The sequence below is a fragment of the Polypterus senegalus genome, chromosome 10 (assembly GCF_016835505.1).
Source record: "Polypterus senegalus isolate Bchr_013 chromosome 10, ASM1683550v1, whole genome shotgun sequence".
Lineage (NCBI taxonomy): Eukaryota > Metazoa > Chordata > Cladistia > Polypteriformes > Polypteridae > Polypterus > Polypterus senegalus.
The window spans coordinates 116,429,832-116,450,231 of record NC_053163.1 but is presented as its reverse complement, the minus strand read 5'-3'; the positions used below and the strand labels follow the sequence as shown (position 1 = coordinate 116,450,231).

The 20,400-nt window shown below is 36.4% G+C and overlaps 1 protein-coding gene across 2 annotated transcripts in view; it reads right to left on the bottom strand.

The window, feature by feature from the left end:
* ccnb3 (cyclin B3) overlaps nucleotides 1-20,174 on the bottom strand; it is a 52,760-nt gene extending 32,586 nt beyond the window's left edge. The window contains exons 1-5 of one of the 2 annotated variants that reach the window (XM_039766387.1): nucleotides 19,997-20,174; nucleotides 14,791-14,883; nucleotides 13,805-13,888; nucleotides 13,228-13,346; nucleotides 3,613-3,742 (exon numbers count right to left, since the gene is read on the bottom strand). In XM_039766387.1, the coding sequence (XP_039622321.1) occupies nucleotides 3,613-3,742; nucleotides 13,228-13,346; nucleotides 13,805-13,888; nucleotides 14,791-14,883 (426 nt within the window). In that variant the 5' untranslated portion in view covers nucleotides 19,997-20,174. Of the gene's footprint in view, nucleotides 1-3,612; nucleotides 3,743-13,227; nucleotides 13,347-13,804; nucleotides 13,889-14,790; nucleotides 14,887-19,996 lie in introns of both variants that reach the window. The other variant, XM_039766386.1, reaches the window with a different exon arrangement.
* Between the last annotated feature and the right edge of the window lie 226 nt (nucleotides 20,175-20,400).

The window sequence follows — 20,400 nt, the reverse complement described above, 5'->3', positions numbered from 1 at the left end:
TTTTCAAGAAAACAATCACTTTGCTTACTGTGCAAACAAAAGTGTGGAAGATGCTCTGCTTGTTATCTTATATCAAAGCTGTAACACCTTTCTTGATCAGCCTGGTTCATATGTCAGAGCAGTATTTTTGGATTTTTCTTCATTGTTCAATACCTTACAGCCTCATATACTGATTGAGAAATTGAACAGTATGAATGTAAACTCATTTATTACACTATGGATTCAGGGCTTTCTTTTAAATCGTTCACAGACAGTTAAAGTACAGGACACTTTTTCAATAGTCATTCATTCAAACACATGATCGGTCGAGCCCTGGGTTAACAATGACCACCACCAGTACTGTTAGCGAACAGGGTGCTGTCGGAAATTGGGCTACTGTTGGCCAAAGAAGAAGAATGCTGGCAGTACGACTGTCAAGGGGAGAGAGTTAGCAGATATGATGGAGAGAAGGAGGGTTGATATATTGTGTGTGCAAGAGACTAAATGGAAGGGGAGTAATGCCAGGTGGATTGGAGGAGGATTTAAATTGTTCTAGCATGGTGTGGATAGGAGGAGAAATGGGGTAGGGGTTATTCTGAAGGAATAGCATGTCAAGAGTGTTTTGTAGGTGAAAAGAATGTCAAGATAGGGCTGCAACTAATGATTACTTTGGTAGTCGACTAATCGTTCAATTTATTTTTCAATTAGTCACAATTATTTCATGCCTGACTATTTTGATGTCTGTGACCTGTAGTTGCACATCCTGTTCTAGGCTCCAGTGCATGTCTTACCTCATCTGCTCATGTCTGTCAACCTGTGAATGTCACCCTGATGTCTCTGCATTAAACACGATAAAAATTTAATAATGATCAAATTAAAATAACCAGTGAAACATATGAATTTGAAAATAATCAGATGTTTTTATATTAGCGTGACCATCACAATAAAAAAGAAATACATTAAACAATACAAACTAAAGTGCACATAGTCTTTAAACAAAAAAAGTGTATTTAACTTAACCAAAAAATACATTGTTAAAACTGAAACGTTTTTCATATTTTAGTAATAAAGGCAAAAATGTAAACATAAACTATATAATGTGTAAAGCCTGAAGTGCAAAGATCAAATAAACACTTTCACAAAAGTTTCAAGGACGATACAATACCTTCTGTGGTGCAGCGGTAGGAATTGCTGACTTATAATAAAGAGTCCCCCTGTTCGATCCTCACTGCCTTGTATATTTACCGTTTTGAGTAGTGAGTTGCTGTTATTGTTAATATTATATAACAAACATATATATTTGATTTGCTTCTGTAGTACTTGTAAAAGTTACCTTTTTTTCCCACTTTTATTCTCTCAGTCATGATCATGATACATACTGCCGCCCCCCAGTGATCTGACGCTGTTACTTTTTATCTGAAACTGGGAATAACTGTAGATGTGAGTGGTGTTTTCATACAATCCAACTGGAAATTCTTTGATCAGGATGGATAAAAGCTGACACACAAAAGCTGGCGAATCTGCCTTATTCGTATCTCATTGTCACTTGATTTTTTTTTTTATGCAGTTTTATTGCGTGTTCCTGCTTACACTAAAATAGTATGCGCCTTATGGCCTGTGATGTCAAAGCCACACTGACAAAAAGGCAGAGGCATAGGTAAATATGATATTTGGAATTATTCATTTTATGACCTTATAGTACATTTCAGAAAACACTGTGGCATGGATGCAACATTATTCATATTCATTTGTGTACCTTCTTGCGGTTGTAATCATTGACCGCATTTCCCCCCCACCCCCACCCGATCTTGCCCAGTCTGCACAGGACTCCAGGACATGCTGAGGAAAGAACGTTCCTCTGCAAGGTTCTCAGTGGACCCCGTACATGCCTTGCACAGTATATGTGCTTTGATTGCCGCCAGGTTAAGCTTGATATAGCACAAGCAACTGGCCACCATACAGATTAGCAATGATGAATACATTTAGTATTTTGCACTCCAGCGGCAAACTATTCCAACAGTACATCGTAGATGCGCATGTTAAAACAGAGGGCGTGCGTCTCAACTATCTCAGATTAGATCAACAAGATTTGCGTGTGGAACAAAACAAAGGACTGTCAGATGCACTGCAAGCAATCGCTGAAAATAACAACGTATGTGTAGGCAAAATGATCATATTACCTTCCACATTTCCAGGAAGTCCAAGATACATGCAACAAAACTAGCAGGATGCCATGGCCATAGTACGTAAATTCAGACAGCCTCATTTATTTATCACTTTCACATGTAATCCTGCTTGGCCGAAAATTCTACATGCACTGTCGGATACCCAAAGACCGGAGCACAGACCTGATATTGTAGTACAAGTCTTTTGGATTAAGCTGCAGGAATTACTTAAGAGACATTCTACAACAACATCTTTTTGAGGTTGGTATTGATTATATTTACATAATCGGATTTCAGAAGTGCATCCTTCCTCATACCCACATGCTGTTTACTCTTCACAATAATTCTAACAACTAGTCTTCTGCCACGGTCAGTTGTACGTGGCTTTTTCTAGGGTTAGATCTTTCGACTCATTATCTGTCGTCACCACCAAAACACCTATTCACAACTGCGTCTTTCAAGAAGTATTTATTTCTTCTTGATTTCTGAATTCCTTTCTCACCGTTTTTCCGTTCCTATTCTTACACCACGGTGGGCTTCAGCTAGTCCTTAATTCATTCCATTAATTTTCCTGTGATGCATGTTAAGCTTACTGGCCTATAGTTGCTTGGATCTGCCTTATCACCCTTTTTATATAATAGGATAATATTTGCCATTTTCCAGTCCTTCAGAATGTATCCAGTGCACAGTGACTTCCTAAAAATGTGTCAAGGGTTTATATATGTACTCACTAGCCTCCTTAAGAACTCAAGGGTAAATACTATCTGGTCCTGGTGATTTGTTTGATTTCAGTTTATTTAATCTGAGCAGTACTTTTCCCTCTACAATTTCCAAATCCCTCAGTACCTCCTTAGTAGTCGCGTTTACCTCTGGGAGGTTTATCCACTTGCTCACTTGTGAACACCTCAGATAAATGTAAGTTTAGGGCATCCACTATTTCATTGTCTGCATCTTATAATTCCCCTTTACTATTTCCGGTGCACTTGACCTACTCCTTGACTGTTCTTTTACTACTAAAATACTGAAAGAATCTCTTGGGGTCCTCTTTTGCCTCATCTGCTATATTCCTCTCCAACAGTCTTTTAGTCTCTCCAATATCCTTCTTAATGGTTGCTCTTATGTTATCATATGCTCTATGATTCACTTTGCAGTTATTATAATGTATTATATGCCTTATAAAGCAGTTTTTTCCTTTGCAACTTCTTTTTTAAAATCTTTATTAATCCACTGTGGAGTTTTTTAAAAAAAAATCAATTAATTCCAAATTTAGGTATGTATGTATGTATGTATGTAAGTAAGTCAACCAGATAAGCAGAACAGATAAAAGGGATAAACAGGAAAGAGTTTGCTTATTAGAGAGAAAACCCATAGCTAATACTGCCCCAACCTCCACCACAACTTAATGTATTATGCACTCTGAGACAATAATTTGAACCTTACTTCAGTAAAGATCACTTTTTCAACTTACCTGCTCTACATTGCACTGCACGTCTTCCACGATGGGTTCTTTCACTGGCAATTTCTCAACAGCTTCAGTGAGTTTTTGCTCAGGTGGGTCACTTGGTGGAATCGCTTTGCTTGATGCTTTATTCAAAGACCTAAAACACAAACATATACTTTATTGAAATATTAGATTCCACTAGTCTTGTGACATTAGGGCTACAGGGCAGATTCCCAGCTTGAACTCATTGCTCTGATGTTTCTTGGGAACAGAAAAAAATAGTTTTGAAAATTGTACATATAGTTATAAAACTATGCTAGTCTGTAATAAAAGAAAATTAGCCCTACGTGGATCAATTGTGGCATCATGATGTGCTCAATCACAAACAGTGATCTGCTAGACAAATTACCCATTGTTCATACACAATACAAGTGTATATATAAAAGTTTATCATGTTTAGTCCATTTGTCTGGCTCTCAGTGAAAGCAAACAAGTAGGTCTTCTCTATGACCCCTGATGCATGGATAAAGATGCACAGTAAGACAGGATGCACTCAGCAGCCCCTGGTATTGAATCCTGTGTGAAGTTAAGAAATATTTAGATTGAACATTTGCTAATCTGTAAATGAACTATGCAATTATTAGGGTTATAATGAAATAACAAACCACACATTAATTGGATCAGACTTCTGTACTTCTATAAGTGCATCAGTTTGGATGCTATTTTGAAGAGAAAATAACGGTAGACTTGTCTGATTACCAGGTAGCAGGTCCTAGTGATATCTTTTTAAAAGTAATATTTTCATTACTTGTGGTATTACCCCTAGTAAATAGTGTACACAATTTTATTCACAAAATTAAATTAATAAAACACAGTGTTTCATGTAAGAGTTATATATTTATTTAATGAAATAAAATATTGCTGACACTTAATATTTTATTCATTATCCACTCAATGTTTTTAACATATGCCATTAGTACTGATTAAATCTAAAACCTTCCAAGACATGAAATTAAACACTTGAATGAATAAATCTGCACTATAATTATTGTGCATTCTGCACTAACAACAGAAGTTAGAACTACTACAAATATTTTACATGCAACACATATATTTGGAAATGCAGATTTTGTGTCTTTGTTAACCAAATATTGTAATGTTTTAAAAGGAGTGATGATGTCATTGGGGAAGCAGGTGAGACAGAAACTTTAATTCAGTTGCAAACTCTCTGCCATGAATGTCCTCTTACAAAAACTCAACAAGTTTGTTGCAGGTTTGAGTCATATTATCTCCACTGTTTATGTCTAAGAAAATACCTAAAAGATGGTTGAATTTACACAAAAGAACAACATTCTTCTGTGTCTGAGATGAGGTTTCTACTTTGGAGACAAAGAACAAAAGCCCTCCCTGCAAGAAACGTTCACTCACACATAAGAACAAACACAACTGCACCAGGAACAAACGCGAAAGATTGCACCGTTTGGATGCAGCAACAGATTGGCCGTCATCCTGTCAGTGAATCTGCAACAAGCATGACCTTCAATGAAACAGAGCTTACAGAGGTCTTTTACACACGAAACAACATTAAGTGTGTCACCCACATTAATTTTTGGTGACTGTTGAGCTAAACTTGTATGGTAAATTGCCTTTAACATAGTGTTACAAATAAAATAAATGTCTTGATTGTTTTAACAAAGTTTGTTTACTTTGGACAGAGTTTCAGCATAACATGTAAGCTCTTCGATAACATCAAACATTGCATCCCTAAGCTCCAGTAGTTGCTTCAGCACTAATTTTGTGGCATTGGTGCACATACTTCACCTTGTCCCATACCGCGATTTCAAAGTAAATGTTTAGTTTTGCTTTACTGAAAGACAAATAGCCCACTAAGACCAGAAAAGACTTTAATGAAAAATCAGGAGGAAGTTAGTGGTACTTCTTTCATGACAATGAGTTTGGTCATACAAATACCTTACATAATCACTTGGAGGAAGACTCACCTGAAAATCTAATGCTAACAGACTGGTCCTCCTCAATCCCCCTTTAAATTAAAACACCACTAAACACTACTAAAGAGTTATTAGTTACTTAGTCAGTGTGCCATCTTGTGGTGGCTATGTCTATTACATACAGTAAGCACACAGACATTTTTTTTTTTAATATGTGCAAAAGCCAGTACATAAATCCCTCGCTATATCGCGCTTTGACTTTCGCGGCTTCACTCTATCGCGGATTTTATATGAAAGCATAACTAAATATATAACGCGGATTTTTTGCTGCTTCGCGGGTTCTGCGGACAATGTGTCTTTTTACTTCCTGTACATGCTTCCTCAGTTGGTTTGCCCAGTTGATTTCATACAAGGGACGCTATTGGCGGATGACTGAGAAGCTAACCAATCAGAGCAGCTGAATGCAGTGTTAACCAGGAAGTCTTGTCGCGCTCATTCAGCATCAACGTGTTTCGCTGTGAAAGATTTGTGCTCTTTTGTGTTTATCTTTGTGCATAGTCAAGCCCTTCATTATGGCTCCAAAACGATCTGCTACTGCTTCAGGGGCCGTGCCTAAGCGCCAACGGAAGATTTTAACGATTGCCGAAAAGGTAAACGTTTTGGATTTGTTGAAGGCTACGATTCTTTTTATTTAAAAAGGAGGAAAGGAATATAAGATCTACGGCCGCAGTGTCTTTTTAACCAGGGTGCAAAACGAGTTGTAAGTGGATGTAATAAGGCAGTAGTCTGGATGGAATCTGCTTTAGGGATTTGGATTGAAGACTGCCAGAAGAAGAACAACGGCAGTGCTACACAATCGCCTGAAGTGGCTCCTTTAGAAAAGCTGTAACGCTCTCGTTTGTTGTGCAATAAAATTAAACTCATTGTTATCGGACAAGTCATCGTGTCATTGTTGGTGAGTAACCATAATTAATTTTCTACTTACACTACTTAGTACATGTACGTACGTTTAGTGTCACTGTACACACATTTACTGTATACTATTTTTCTTGCATTGTACGTATTTATTGCTGGTGGCCTGTCTATCGTAATGGCTGTAACATATGTGATATCGGAGTCACTTAATATCTTAAAAATAATATTTAGGTTTTACTGTATATAAACAGTGTGTTTATATACATAATTTCAATGAATCTTACCTAATATCTAAGAGAATACAAAGGGATTATGCTGTATAACTCTCGGGAATATTTATAAACAGTGTGGGAGAGTTTATAAGGGCTTAAAATATATAAAAACTAGCCAAATACCGAGAAGTAGTGTGTTAAAGAAGTTACGAAAAACAAAAGGAAACATTTTAAAAATAATGTTAGATGATTGTTGATGTAATTGTTTTGTCACTGATATGAGTGTTGCTGTCATATATATATATATATATATATATATATATATATATATATATATATATATATATATATATATATATATATATATATATATATATATATATATATATATATATATATATATATATATATATATATATATATATATATATATATATATATATATATATATATATATATATATATATATATATATATATATATATATATATTATATGTGTATATATATATATATGTGTGTGGGTGGAAGGCTGAAATTTGGCAGGTTGATTCCTTACAGCTTCCTTACAAAAGTTGGACAGGTTTTATATCGAAATTCTACGCGTAATGGTCATAACTGGAAGCAGTTTTTCTCCATTTACTGTAATGGAGATGAGCTTCAACGCCGTGGGCGGAGTTTCGTGTGACATCATCACGCCTCCCACGTAATCACGCAGTACATAGAAAACCAGGAAGACCTCAACAAAGCGCTCACGAAAACATGCATTATATAATTGAGAAGGCAGCGAAACAATAAGAAGCGAGTTCTGCTACTTGAAACAAAGCACGATGTAAACCTACACTTTAAATTAAGTTCATAGACAGGCTGCGCTGGCGTTTGTAATTTAGTGCCTGCCCATATAAGGCCATCCGTCAGCGGCAATCCAATAGCAAACTGCCACGGGTAAATATTCACGGGTGAAGGACTGTGCTTATGGAGAGGAAGATGAGATGGTCAGGGTGGTGTTTGACACAAACTCAGCGAAACTGCCAGAGAAAGTTTTAAGTGCCAGGACTAAGGTAACATTAAATAAAGCTATGGACATAGCACGAGATGGCACCAGCACAGCTGGGAACCTTCGATGCAAGTACACCGAGTGGCTCACGTGAACTGATGCAGTGCACAGATAAAAGCAACAGTTCCAAAGAGCTGAACAAAACCGAATTACACAATTGAAAAGGCAGCAAAAAATATGAAGCGTCTGATAAGCATATTCATAAATGCAGCTACTGTGGAAACAAAGCACACGGTGGAAAAAGTCAATGTCCGCTAAAGGAAGACAGCGTAAAAAAAACCCGTGCATGCAGTTTGTCACATCACAGATAAAAAGGAAGACGAGCTGTTTATTGATGCAGTAAGGAACTAATCGATGAATGAAACCTCTTATCTTTACAGCGATTGACAAACACGGAATGTAACTTGAACACATCGCACAAATACGAGCCTGATTGAAAGAAATAATGATAATCAAATCCTTGATGACAGCAACATTCAATAACACTCACAAAACAATTACTGTATATTGACAATCATGTTACGTTATTTTTAAAATGTTCCCTTTTCTTTTTCATAACTTCTACTTCTCCACTGCGATACACGGGTATATATATATAAATGTATATCTATAGCCCGATCTACAATACATACTTTAGCATAGACAAGCGGTGGCAATTGTAGAGTCTTAAGCCTCTAACCGACATTGAGGTTCGATTCCCGAGAGGGATGTACTGACTATGTACGCGCTACCGATTCATTTTACCTTCCCATCTCCTTGGTTTGGGACGTATGAAAAATATTAGGTTAACGCAGAATCATGTTACGTTATTTTTAAAATTTTCCCTTTCTTAGCACAAGCACAGTTGAGAAGCTTCGATGCATGTACTCCATAACGCGTTAAAAAATAACGCATTTAATCACACTTTCAATTCCAAGCAAGCGGGAACTTTTGTCAATGCATGATTTCCTGGTACATCCATTACACTGATGCACACATCACAGCTACAAAAATGTTAGAGTCGGAATAAAGCGCGTCCTACGACTGATCATTTCGACTACCCGAGTAAGCCTTGATAAAAGCATGGTTTTGTGCACACTGAAAAGCAAGCAAAATTAGATGCATTACAGAAAGCGGACTTTGTGGCTCTTACTGGGGATCATTGGACTTCCGTGACCGTTAGTAATTCTAAATACATCTAATTACAAAATGTTCAATGATCACACTGTTTTAGCCTAATGTACAAAATAATTTTGGCTAATGTTACTCAGAGTTTAAAGAGTAAGCTGGTCAAATTACCTTTTATGTTTCTGACTTATTTTTTAAGAAGAAAAACTGCACTTTATGGTGAAATTTTGGTTATTATTATTTAAAGACAATACTATTCTGAAAATGTACTTAAAGTACTTAAACTACCACTTTATTTTTAAGTCTGCCCAATTTTAACCAGGGATGATATTTTTGTTTCTGTTTTGAATTCAAATGCAGTTTAAAAGCTTTTTTTCAGAAATTAAAACAGCTTCAGTTTACAATATTCATGTCCATGTCTATTATTTGATTCTGTAAGCCCACTAAAACCGTTTTAAATAAAAAAAAAACATTTGCGATTTGGGGCAAATTTACGTGTCGATTACATACGATTAATCAAGATTAATTCTTACACAGCCTCTAATTAATTGGATTAATTTTTTAATCGAGTCCCACCTAATATATATATGTAGATATATATATGTAGATTTGTATATATATGTGTATATACAGTATATATGTAGATATGTATATGTTGTATATACAGTATGTATATATATGTGTGTGTATATATACAGTATGTGTATATATATGTATATGTATATATATGTATGTGTGTATATGTATATATATATATATGTATATATATATATATATATATATATATATATATATATATATGCCAGCAACACTCATGACAATTACAAAACAATTACATTGTCAATCATGTTACGCTATTATTAAAATGTTTCCTTTTCTTTTTACTTCTCGCTGCAATCGTAGCTTTTTTATATATATATATATATATATATATATATATATATATATATATATATATATATATATACATATATATATATATATATATATAGATATGACAACAACACTCATATCAATGACAAAACAATTACATTAACAATCATCTTACGTTATTTTTAAAATGTTTGCTTTTCTTTTTCATAACTTCTTTAACACACTACTTCTCCGCTGCGAAGCGCGGGTATTCTGCTAGTATATATATATACATACACACACACACACACACACAATGCCGCTGAATTGTTCGGTTGTCGCTTTCAAGTGTACCGAAATGGCCAAATATTTTACACCTTTCGACAACCGCCAATGCCTCTTAAACATCTTAGATTCACAGGTGACGATTTCAGTAGTGGACACTTTGATGTTTATGAATGTTTAAACCCTCAAAAGCTGGATGTGGTTTTATCGCTGAAACCGGTTGTGTGCTTACAACGCTTGACAGATGCCGAATGTCACTTCAATACAACAAATCCTGCAAATACTGTCATAATTGAAACAAACCATGAAACTCAAACCGATTATGACAGCAGCACTTCAAGCTGTGAGATTTGAGACAAGATTACTGTTCACATGGCCAACTTTAAGTTGCATGCTCAAGAGTAAGCCCAGCGCACAGCTTGGTCATTTTACAACCGGAGGGCCGAACTGACAACATGGTATACAAAGAGATCCTTAAATAATTATTGGCATATTTTCAGTTTAAAAAGGTTAAATTTTCTTCTTAATAAAAATTTTAATGCAGTACTTCACCGCTGCAAAGCGCGGGTATTTTGCTAGTATATATATATATCTATCCTTTGGGGTGTGAGCAGCTGTTGCTGGGGGTGCCAGAATCCATTAAGGAAGAAAAATTAAAAACATTATTTGTACAAAATCTTAATTTATCTATCCATTCCTAAATAATTAAATGGGCAGGATATTTCGTATCAGTGCAATACGCTGCTTGTTAAAACGGATGACTCCTAATCTTACGTGCACTTAGTGCTGCGTGGGTATTGTGAACTATTGTATTTGTTCAAGTTCTAGTTAAATTTTAAATATAAGTAATTTTTATTTGGTCGACAGAAATATGTTTAGTAGGAATGAAAGTTAAATATAATCATCATTGCCTAAATTTTTCTTCACCATAGAAATTTAAAAACTAAATCCAACTGCCTGATGGGCTCATCAGGCAGTACACACTCACTGCACCCACTCTCGCAAATCGAACATCAAACGTCAGCGCTAAAGGCGAAGCCTCTCATGTTGCGCTAGGCTGTGTGGTTCGTTTATTTGACAGTATGTAGATCGGGGTGTGTGTATATATATATATATATATATAGGAAAGCAATGTTGCCTCAAATCAATGGCAACCTTTTGTAGGGTGTGTCCCTGAGACTTATTAATTGTCATCGCGAAGCAGAGCCTTACTGGAAATTTGAGGCATTTCAATTGAAATGGGAGATCAGATGGTATAATGGTGATGCCAGGAATACATTCAGAGTGTGGCGCTCTGCTGTGTTTTTGTGTAGTTGCCTTCACACAGCCTCTTCGCTGCTTTATAAACGAACGCCATATAAAGCCATCACCTTGTCAATTGTGTAATGCGTTTTTTGAACAGGTTTGATGCATGGAAGTGATCACTCGTACTGCGTTCAGTAAGTTCACGTGAGCTGCTCTCTTGTGTGATGTTGCGATGTCCACGGCTTAATTTAATGTTAAGTAAGACCCGGCACTTAAAAGTTTCTGGCTGCACTCGTTGTAATATGACGAAGCTGCTGAGGTTACTTTTGAGAATGCAAGTATAGTTGTCCAGGAGAAAAGCAATCTTGCCTGAAATCAATGGCATCGTTTTGTAGGGTCTGTCCCTGAGACTTATTACTTGTCATCGCGCAGCAGAGCCTTACTGGAAATTGGAGGCATCTGAATTGAAATGTGAGATCAGAGGGGATTAAGGGGACGCGAGGAATACATTGAGTGTGGAGAAACTCTAGAGACAGGGTGTGTATTAACTTGTGGATTTTTCTGTGAGTATTTGGTGGCAGTGTGACGAAGTTGCTTCGGAAGACGGCGTTAACCGTGGAGCTCAGCTCAGAGCGAAATGAGGTGAATGGGAGGGGAGTTGATGACGTGACTCCCCCACCCGCCTTAACTGTCAATCCCCACAAACACAGTCTCGGAATTTGCATAAGCACAGCCCTTCACCTGCAATTTTAACTTAGTTACAAAGTGATCAAAACTCTCGTTTATATCCTGCGTCCTCTGGTTAAACTTGTATCCCGCATTACCGTGGGCATGACAAACACCAGCGGCAGCCTGTCTATGAACTTAATTTAAACTTTAAGTTTACACCGTGCTTTGTTTCTGAAGTAGCAGCACTCATGAATATGGTTGTAAATGTCAGTCGCTCGCTTCTTATTGTTTCGCTGCCTTCTCGATTATTTAATGCATGTTTTCTTTAGCGCTTTTTGGAGCTCTTCCTGGTTTTCTACGTACTGCGTTGATAGTCAGTTCACGTGATTACGTGGGAGGCGTGATGTCACACGAAACTCTGCCCCCCACAGCCATCCAGCTCAACCTCATTACAGTAAATGGAGAAAAGTAGCTTCTAGTTATGACCATTACGCGTAGAATTTCGAAATGAAATCTGCCCAACTTTTGTAAGTAAGCTGTAAGGAATGAGCCTGCCAAATTTCAGCCTTCTACCCACATGGGAACTTGGAGAATTAGTGATGAGTCAGTCAGTCAGTGAGTCAGTCAGGGCTTTGCCTTTTATTAGTATAGATAACCATACAAACATATGGTTTCTACTTCGCAGATTTTCACCTATTGCGGGGGGGTCTGGAACGCAACCCCCACGATCGAGGAGGGATTACCGTTAATCTCATTTTCAATCGTTTTTCAATTAGTCAGTGAAAACAGGCTGTATTGGTCAGAATCAGCACTGTTTTGGTAAATTCCTGGATAATGTGAAATACCTAAGAGATTTAACTTTTCTGTTTCATCCTGAATCACCTTGCAGTGGGTATTGTCTTTAAATAACTTTACAAGTTAAGGGTTTAGTGCAAATTCTATCTTGACACCAGGTTTGCAGTTACATAGAACGTCCTTACTTTCACCAAAATAACTAATCTAAATAAGTATACAATTACTTGATATCATCATAAGTTTTCATACTGGTCTGCAATCTGTCCCCTCAGTCATAACAGCTTTTATGAACCCACTTCCAGTCTCATCTGCACTGAACAAGAATCCTCCCAACAGCTTTACTACACAAGAAACCCAGCTAAGATGCCTACCTCTTTTATGCCTCTTCTCCCTTCCCCTCCAAACATTAACTTATTCATTCCAGCATTCTCTTCACCTTTCCTTCACCCTAATCAATATGATCTGAAAGTTTGAGGGAGTACACTAATGTAGTTCCAGATGAGAAGTTTAAGCTAATAGCGAGTGTAGATGGGTGCTTTAATTAAAGAGATGACTTACTTTTTCTGTACAACCACTTTATTTTCAGGCACAGGCTGTGGTGCGGCTTCCACCTTTTGTGCCTTTTTGGGCTGCTTCACTGCATTCTTCTTCACCTGAAGAAACTGTGCTTTGCTGGCCTGGTAAAATAAAGAAAGTTACAAGGATGACATTTGATATATGAAAGTTCATCCCAACATTTTTAGCCAATCAGAGATAAAAACCCAAATTGTCTTCCTTTATATTGACTATTCTACTATATGTAATAAGTCCCATCAGACCACAAAGGCATTCCTTTTACATGATGGATTGCAGTTTTCTCTTTATTCACAGACAGTACCTGCAGGTTATTTTATTTCATTAATCACACTATTAGATGTCATTAACACCTTGTAAAACACCCACTACACAACTTGTAAACTGGACAAATGAAGTATATTTCTTTTTTTCTTAACTTTTCTTTCATATCTCTTGAATAGCATATAAACTTATAGTTCTATTATTCAGTGTTACAGTCATTATGGATTATCTTTCTAGACAATTGAAAAGGACTACATTTGAGTATAGTTCAGTGATTACATGCAGCCTCGTTGCTTACATTGGTGATGTCTCCAAATGCGGATCTTTTCTTGGGTGCTCCTTGAGGAGAGGTTGATGAACGCTTTGTTTGACTGTTCTCTTCCTTTAAAATAAAAAGAATGTTTTGAAAACGCAAGAAGAAACAATAACTAGTTTGGCAAATGAAAATATTGCATCATAAGGTTGGTGTAGTGGATGTGCTACTACATACCAGTTCCAGCCTGGTCATTGTGTTGTGCTTGCATCTTTTCCCCATGTGTCTGTGAGTTTTCCTTTCACATCCCAATTATGTACAAGTTGGGTTAATTAGTGGCTCTATATTGTCAAAGGGTGAGTGTGGGCATTTGTGATAATGGGCCTTGTGGTGGAACGAACGGTGCCCTGTATAAGAAGAGTGTGCACAAGCATGCCTAACAAGACAAGGGATTCCCATAAATTGGATTAAGCAATGTTGGAAAATGGTTGGATGGATGATTTAAGTAAGGACAGTGTTTAAATGTGTCAACCATTCATCTGTTTTAAGTATTGTCACTGGGAGCCGGTATACCTTAATGCTGTGTTAAGATACCAGCCAAGGGGGGAAAAAAAAAAAAAAAACCTGCACAGGTTGCCTGTTAAAGTGAAAATGCCAGTGAAAATAAGAGTCATATTAATCCAGTTCCACAGACTGTCCTGGTAGGTGCTATTCATGGAACACATGGAAAATTAGGGTGTAGTTGGAAACAGAATCAATGCGGAGTGGGTCACCTAAAAGAAATGACTATCAGGAGAGTCATGTACTTTCGTACCCTTTGAACAAAATTTGACTTTCAAATAAACATAAGGCAGTATCACTTAACAAAACCAACTGTGAAATACACATTAGAAGTAGCTAATGACCTCTTTTTAACAGGGGATTGGGGAGAGAGATGTCTACAATTCTAAACACTTGCAGTGACTAAGCAGCAATTGTCAGGGAAAAGAGAACAAGAAAACACTGACTGTCAAGTAATGGCCAATAGATACCTTGTCAGCCTTGAGATTTTCCACATTTGTGGTGTTACAACTTATCTTGGGTATCTTGCTGGTTACTGCTCTTGGATTTCTAGACACTGGCATCTTCTGGGAGAAAAGAAAAGAAAAAAAGCAAGTGCTCAACAGAAATAATCATTTTTTGTTTAATACCGTACCTTTCCGTAATAATCACAATATATACATATGACACGGCAAGAAAGTTAATGAAAACTTTCCAATTATGCTCTAAAAATAGAAATAGAAAGAAACTAAACTTTTCTTTAGCTAGACCAGGGGTGGGCAATGTCAGTCCTGGAGAGTCATAGTGGCTGCAGGTTTTTGCTCCAACCCAGTTTCTTAATGAGAAGTCAATTATTACTGTTGAAGCACTTATTAAGTGACATTTTGATGCTTCATTTTAGTGGTCTCGTTTGTTAAGGTCCCCCTCCCTCTTAATTGCTTATTTCAATCATAAAACAGCTGCATTCAGTGTTTTAATGGCTCCTTATTTGCAAGAAGACGTAAATGACAAAGGAGCCAGCAGTTCTTCATCTAGCTTTTTTCCCCCATTTACATCTATGTGTGTTCATCATGCTCTGTTTGATTTAATAAAACACTTAATAGAAAAATATGACAGACTGAAAATGATCTGTTTTAGGCTTCAAATTATTTTGATGGTAACCTTGGAAAGGAAAAAAAAATCTATGATAAGAACTTTACATTGGGCAGACTAATGAGCCATAAGATTAAATATGGTCTGAGATGGACAAGGATTGGTTTCTAATTAAACAATTTGGTTGGAATGAAAACCTGTAGCAACTGTGGCTCTCCAAGACAGACATTGCCCACCCCTGACCATCTTCCAGAAGAATTCACAAAATATTCGTAGAAGTGGCATGGAGTGTAAGCTGTTCCCAGGAAATGGTAACAAGAAAGAGAGAGTTTGACAAAGACAATGATTAATAATGAAACGATAGTAAATCTTTAACTTCACACCTTACTGTGCTCAGAATACTGTATAAATGACCTAAAATGAGGCCCGACCATACTTTTTAGTGGCAATTTTAAAGTTGCATACTAAGGAAACTATTATGATGTATCTTACAGATATACTGTTGATTAAAAAAAAAAAAATAATCACTCATGTGCCATGGACTTTTAAGTTTTCAATGTCAGCATGTCAGGAAGGAAAAAAAAACAAGTAAACAATGCATCACTTTATAAGAAACAAAATGGAAAACAAATAATTTCTAAACACAATGCACTTGAATGAAAATGTAACAACTGTACAATTAAAGTTTTAAATTAATGCATACCAATCAATACAGCTAGGTTTTAACATTAGAGGTCTGTAATATTGCTATAAAATCCAGGGCTTAACATAAAATAATAATAATAGAAAATCATTTATTTCCATCAGACATTTACTCCTTCTCCTTTTCTAATTTGCAGAACTACTTTAAATTATTGCTCCCATGATTGAATGATTATTCATAAATAATTGGCTTGAACAAATCTGTCCTCCTCTTTCATGGAGTTTCCTCTTCTGAAAATTATGGCAAATTATACTCACCCCAATTTATGCCGACCTACCAGGCATCTTTAGTTTCCCCAAGTGAAGCAGCACTTTTACAGTTAATAGTGGGTGAACAAGAGTTTCCCACTAAAGTGTAAACATAAAAGCATAACATGCCCGAGCAGTGTGGATAGTACATGTGATCAAATTGAATGGGGCAAAGTTCTGCCACTTCCTTGTTTTACTTTGTGTGACTGTCAGTTCTACTCCCAGCCAATGTTTGTCTAGTGGTATCTTTAGGAGGCAGAGTTAAGCATTACTGCAAAATTCACAGTTGAAAGTGGCTCAGCAGCTCCCCATTAAAGTAAGCAACAGTAGTGGGATGGATGCCAAACCACAAACAGCGTTTTAATTCATTAAATGGTTTGCATATTCCAAGTTTATATTAAGTACTAATACAATTTAAATCAGATGTATATTTTGGGATATAACAAATCTGAAGTGAATTTTCAATAAAAAGATAACAGAAAAGACATATTTAATGTCCAGTCAGGTTAAATAAACTACAGTCTCTGGTGGGCAATGCACTGGAGGAAAAGGGGAGCCCTTAAAATAAAGAGGTCAACAGAACAAAAATACTTTTTGTTTCCTGCCAGAAGTGAAAAATATGCATCCTACACAGAATGCACAAAGGTCTCCTGGGGTCAGCAAATTTAATTATGATTTATTCATCAGTGGTGATCCGAGGAAAATATTTTTCACACTGAACATGAAGCAAAAATAAAACATCTATTTTGTGTGGTGTATTTTGAGGGCGTCTCAATGCTTGTAAGAATGATGGCCTAGTGACTTAAGAGTTGAGCTTAAAATGACAGGGGTGAAATTGGCAATAATCACATTTCTGACTTATCTAGGAGGTACATAATTGTCTATTATTAATTTTATGATTGCAATAACTTAACTATACAATAAAATATGCACCTAGTCCTGCCAACTGCACATACAGTATTCTGTTGACACACACTACTGTACAACCTCCATGTTGCAAAGAACTACTTAAAACATTGTTAATATGAAAATGTTAAGTGCTGGAGTAGATGAAAATTTAAAAACGTAGTGTTTAGTAATGTTTTACAATGAGGATAAGAAACATTTGTATGACTGTTTAATACAGTAAATAACTAATATACGTAAACTTTACAAATATTAATACAACATTCATCCTATTTTTAAAAATGTTAATCTGTGAAAAAAGCAGACATCATTCAAAAATGCAAAATATGGGAATAATATTAAACATGGAAATGTTTGTTTGGGGTTCTGCTGTATTAGAAATCAACTATAGTGCGTGTATGCAAAATTAAAGCAATAAAATCTAAAAGTAATGCAAGATTAAGACATTTACTTAAACACAGCCTAGCAGTTCTGTTGTACATGTAACATCATGACTATATAGCAAGCTCAAGTTCATTGTCATGTGTTGCTACCAGAGCCAGTCCTTGAGCAGTTGCATTCCTTTTGTTGGGAAAAAAAAAGTTATTTTAATAAAAGGTGCACTAATTTAAAGAGGCAGCATTGTAAGCATATGCGTTTCAGAATATATTCCTCATCGATATAATGAACTATTATGATAGGGTATGCTTCCATATTTCTACTCAATCACAAATCAGTTGTGGTTGCATAAATCACCATTTCTTTTCAGATCTGTTTTAATTTTTGGCCAATATTTTGAATAAAGTAAAAGCAGTGTAACTTCAGAAAACTAATTACAAGAATTAATTGGAGACTTGTCTTTTGATGAATCAAATGTAATGACTACCGTTATCTGATTTAACTGTGGACAGTCTGATGGAGATGGAACAGCATTATAGCATAAACAGTACCGTTAATAACTAGTACTAACTGTAGAATAGGAGCAGAGCATACAGAGATGTTTTCTTGTTCCACTGTAAAACAAAGCAGGTGAAGATCAATGGACTTCTGCCAGTTTCCTCTATTTCTCTGTCTTAGCAGCTCATTACCATTAGAACACCTGATTCGTTGGAATGCCTTTGCGTTCCATTCATATGCTAGTTAATGATGATGTCAACTTCACAGAAAGAACACTCCTGGGTAAGTATTGCTTTGTACAGGTCAATACTGGCAAAACGGTATTGCTTCCAATAGCATCTTCTGTTCAGATTAAAATTGCTCCTTTTTATTGACCCAGGCAAATTACCCCAATTGCATCAGTGACAACCGTGAAGTTGAAAGACAACAAGCTATACATTCAGTGTCACAGTTTACACCCAATAACATTTCCACAAGCCATATCTACAACTCCTCTAACTATATGAAAATAATAGTCGTGTCACATTGTCCTTACAATCATGCTGGTCTTTAGATCACAATGATTTAAAAAATAACACTGCTGGATTACTGGCTATGATCAAAAAGACAAAACGCTAATTTAATAAACAAAGGCTTATCACCATTCAGGATAAGAACATTAGAATTCTGGAACAGTGATCCCCATGGATAGTCTTTATTATGGAATAGTGCGATATAAAGAATACTTTTAATGGAAAACACTATATAAAGCCTGCAAGGCTTGAAGGATGTGGGAGTAAAACTGGAGTACATGGAAGTAAACCCAAGAAAATACTGCAAGGATGTGCTAACACCACAAGGACAAGTACAGGGATATATACCTCTGAAGCATCATTGCTATTCACAGTGTCAGTTTGCAGCACGTATAATATATACAGGTTGCCTTGACCAGTATGCCATGCTTCTACCATCTGCAGCAGTTATAGCGTCTAACAGTAATATTTCAAAATGCTTCACAACCAAAACAGTGTAGCAAGTATGCTGAAACAGCTTTCCACTTATACCTTGATAAGACTCTTTGGTGAAGCCCCCCAAAATGATGCACAATACCCAAGAAACGTGAAATAGGCACAATAACCTCTTTGAATTCCAGCATTTGGAAATGAAAATGTAATGTTGTTAAGCGTATTTAATTCTTGTTTAAATAATGGTCGGTCTATATTTGAGAAAGTTATAGCGTCACTGGCAAATTCCTTCAACAACAGACAATAGATTCATACTCAGCGTTTAGTTTCTTTGTGTTGGGTTCATTCAATGGGATGCGACCGCACGTCGCTAAAAATGCCGACAATACGGGGAGGCGTGGGTCTTCCAACACTGAATTTTTCAAACCCAAGACGAATCGTCCTCACTATATGATTACTCATTATGCTTTTATATCAACATTTGAACAGTTCACTCCGGCAACTAAGATGAAGCCATTATGAGCCGTTCACTCCGGTTCTTGCATAAGAAGAAATAAATGCCCCCTTCTTCTTAGGCGTCAGCCCCCCGGTGTTTATTTAAAGAGCCAATCTTTCAGCACTAGCGCACAGACAATTAAAAACTTATGCACATAAAATTTATTTAAAGAGCTAATCTTTCAGCACTAGCGGATAGAGAATTAAAAACTTATGCACACAAAAAACAATGTGCAAATTGAAACTTTTGTGAAATCTGGAACGAAATAATAGCAACTTTAATCCAACGATACTACGAGCACAAACGGAACATCCAAGAAGTTGTTAAAATAATATCTTCCTAATTTAGGTGCAGATTTAAAAGAGACTTAGAAGTAGACTTCTAGTGAGAAGGTATGGTATATACTACAAGGAGCAGAAATAACGTTCTTACCTTGAGTCTCAGATAGCGTTCACCCAAACAATATTCTTGACCGAACGTTTAGCTCTTTCGCATCGACTATAATAAGGTAAATATCCCTTTAAACACTTTCTTAGCACAGAATATAGAAGTACCAAACCCTTCTACGATTCGAATATTGCAGCCGTAGTACTGGATTGTGTTGCTTCATTGTAATTGGTCAACAACCGCTAGCTGTGATCCAATCAGGGAGTTGCTAGAATGCCGTTGCTATGGGCGTGACTCTTTGAAATTTCAAAATGTTGCATTAACCAATAAGACCGAGATCAGGATCACAACAGAAATGGCTACAAATGACACTGCCGGCGTGTAAACATGCTACCCGATGAGGTGGATGGAGTTAGGGCGTTAGTGACGTCGAATAATGGTGAACTTTA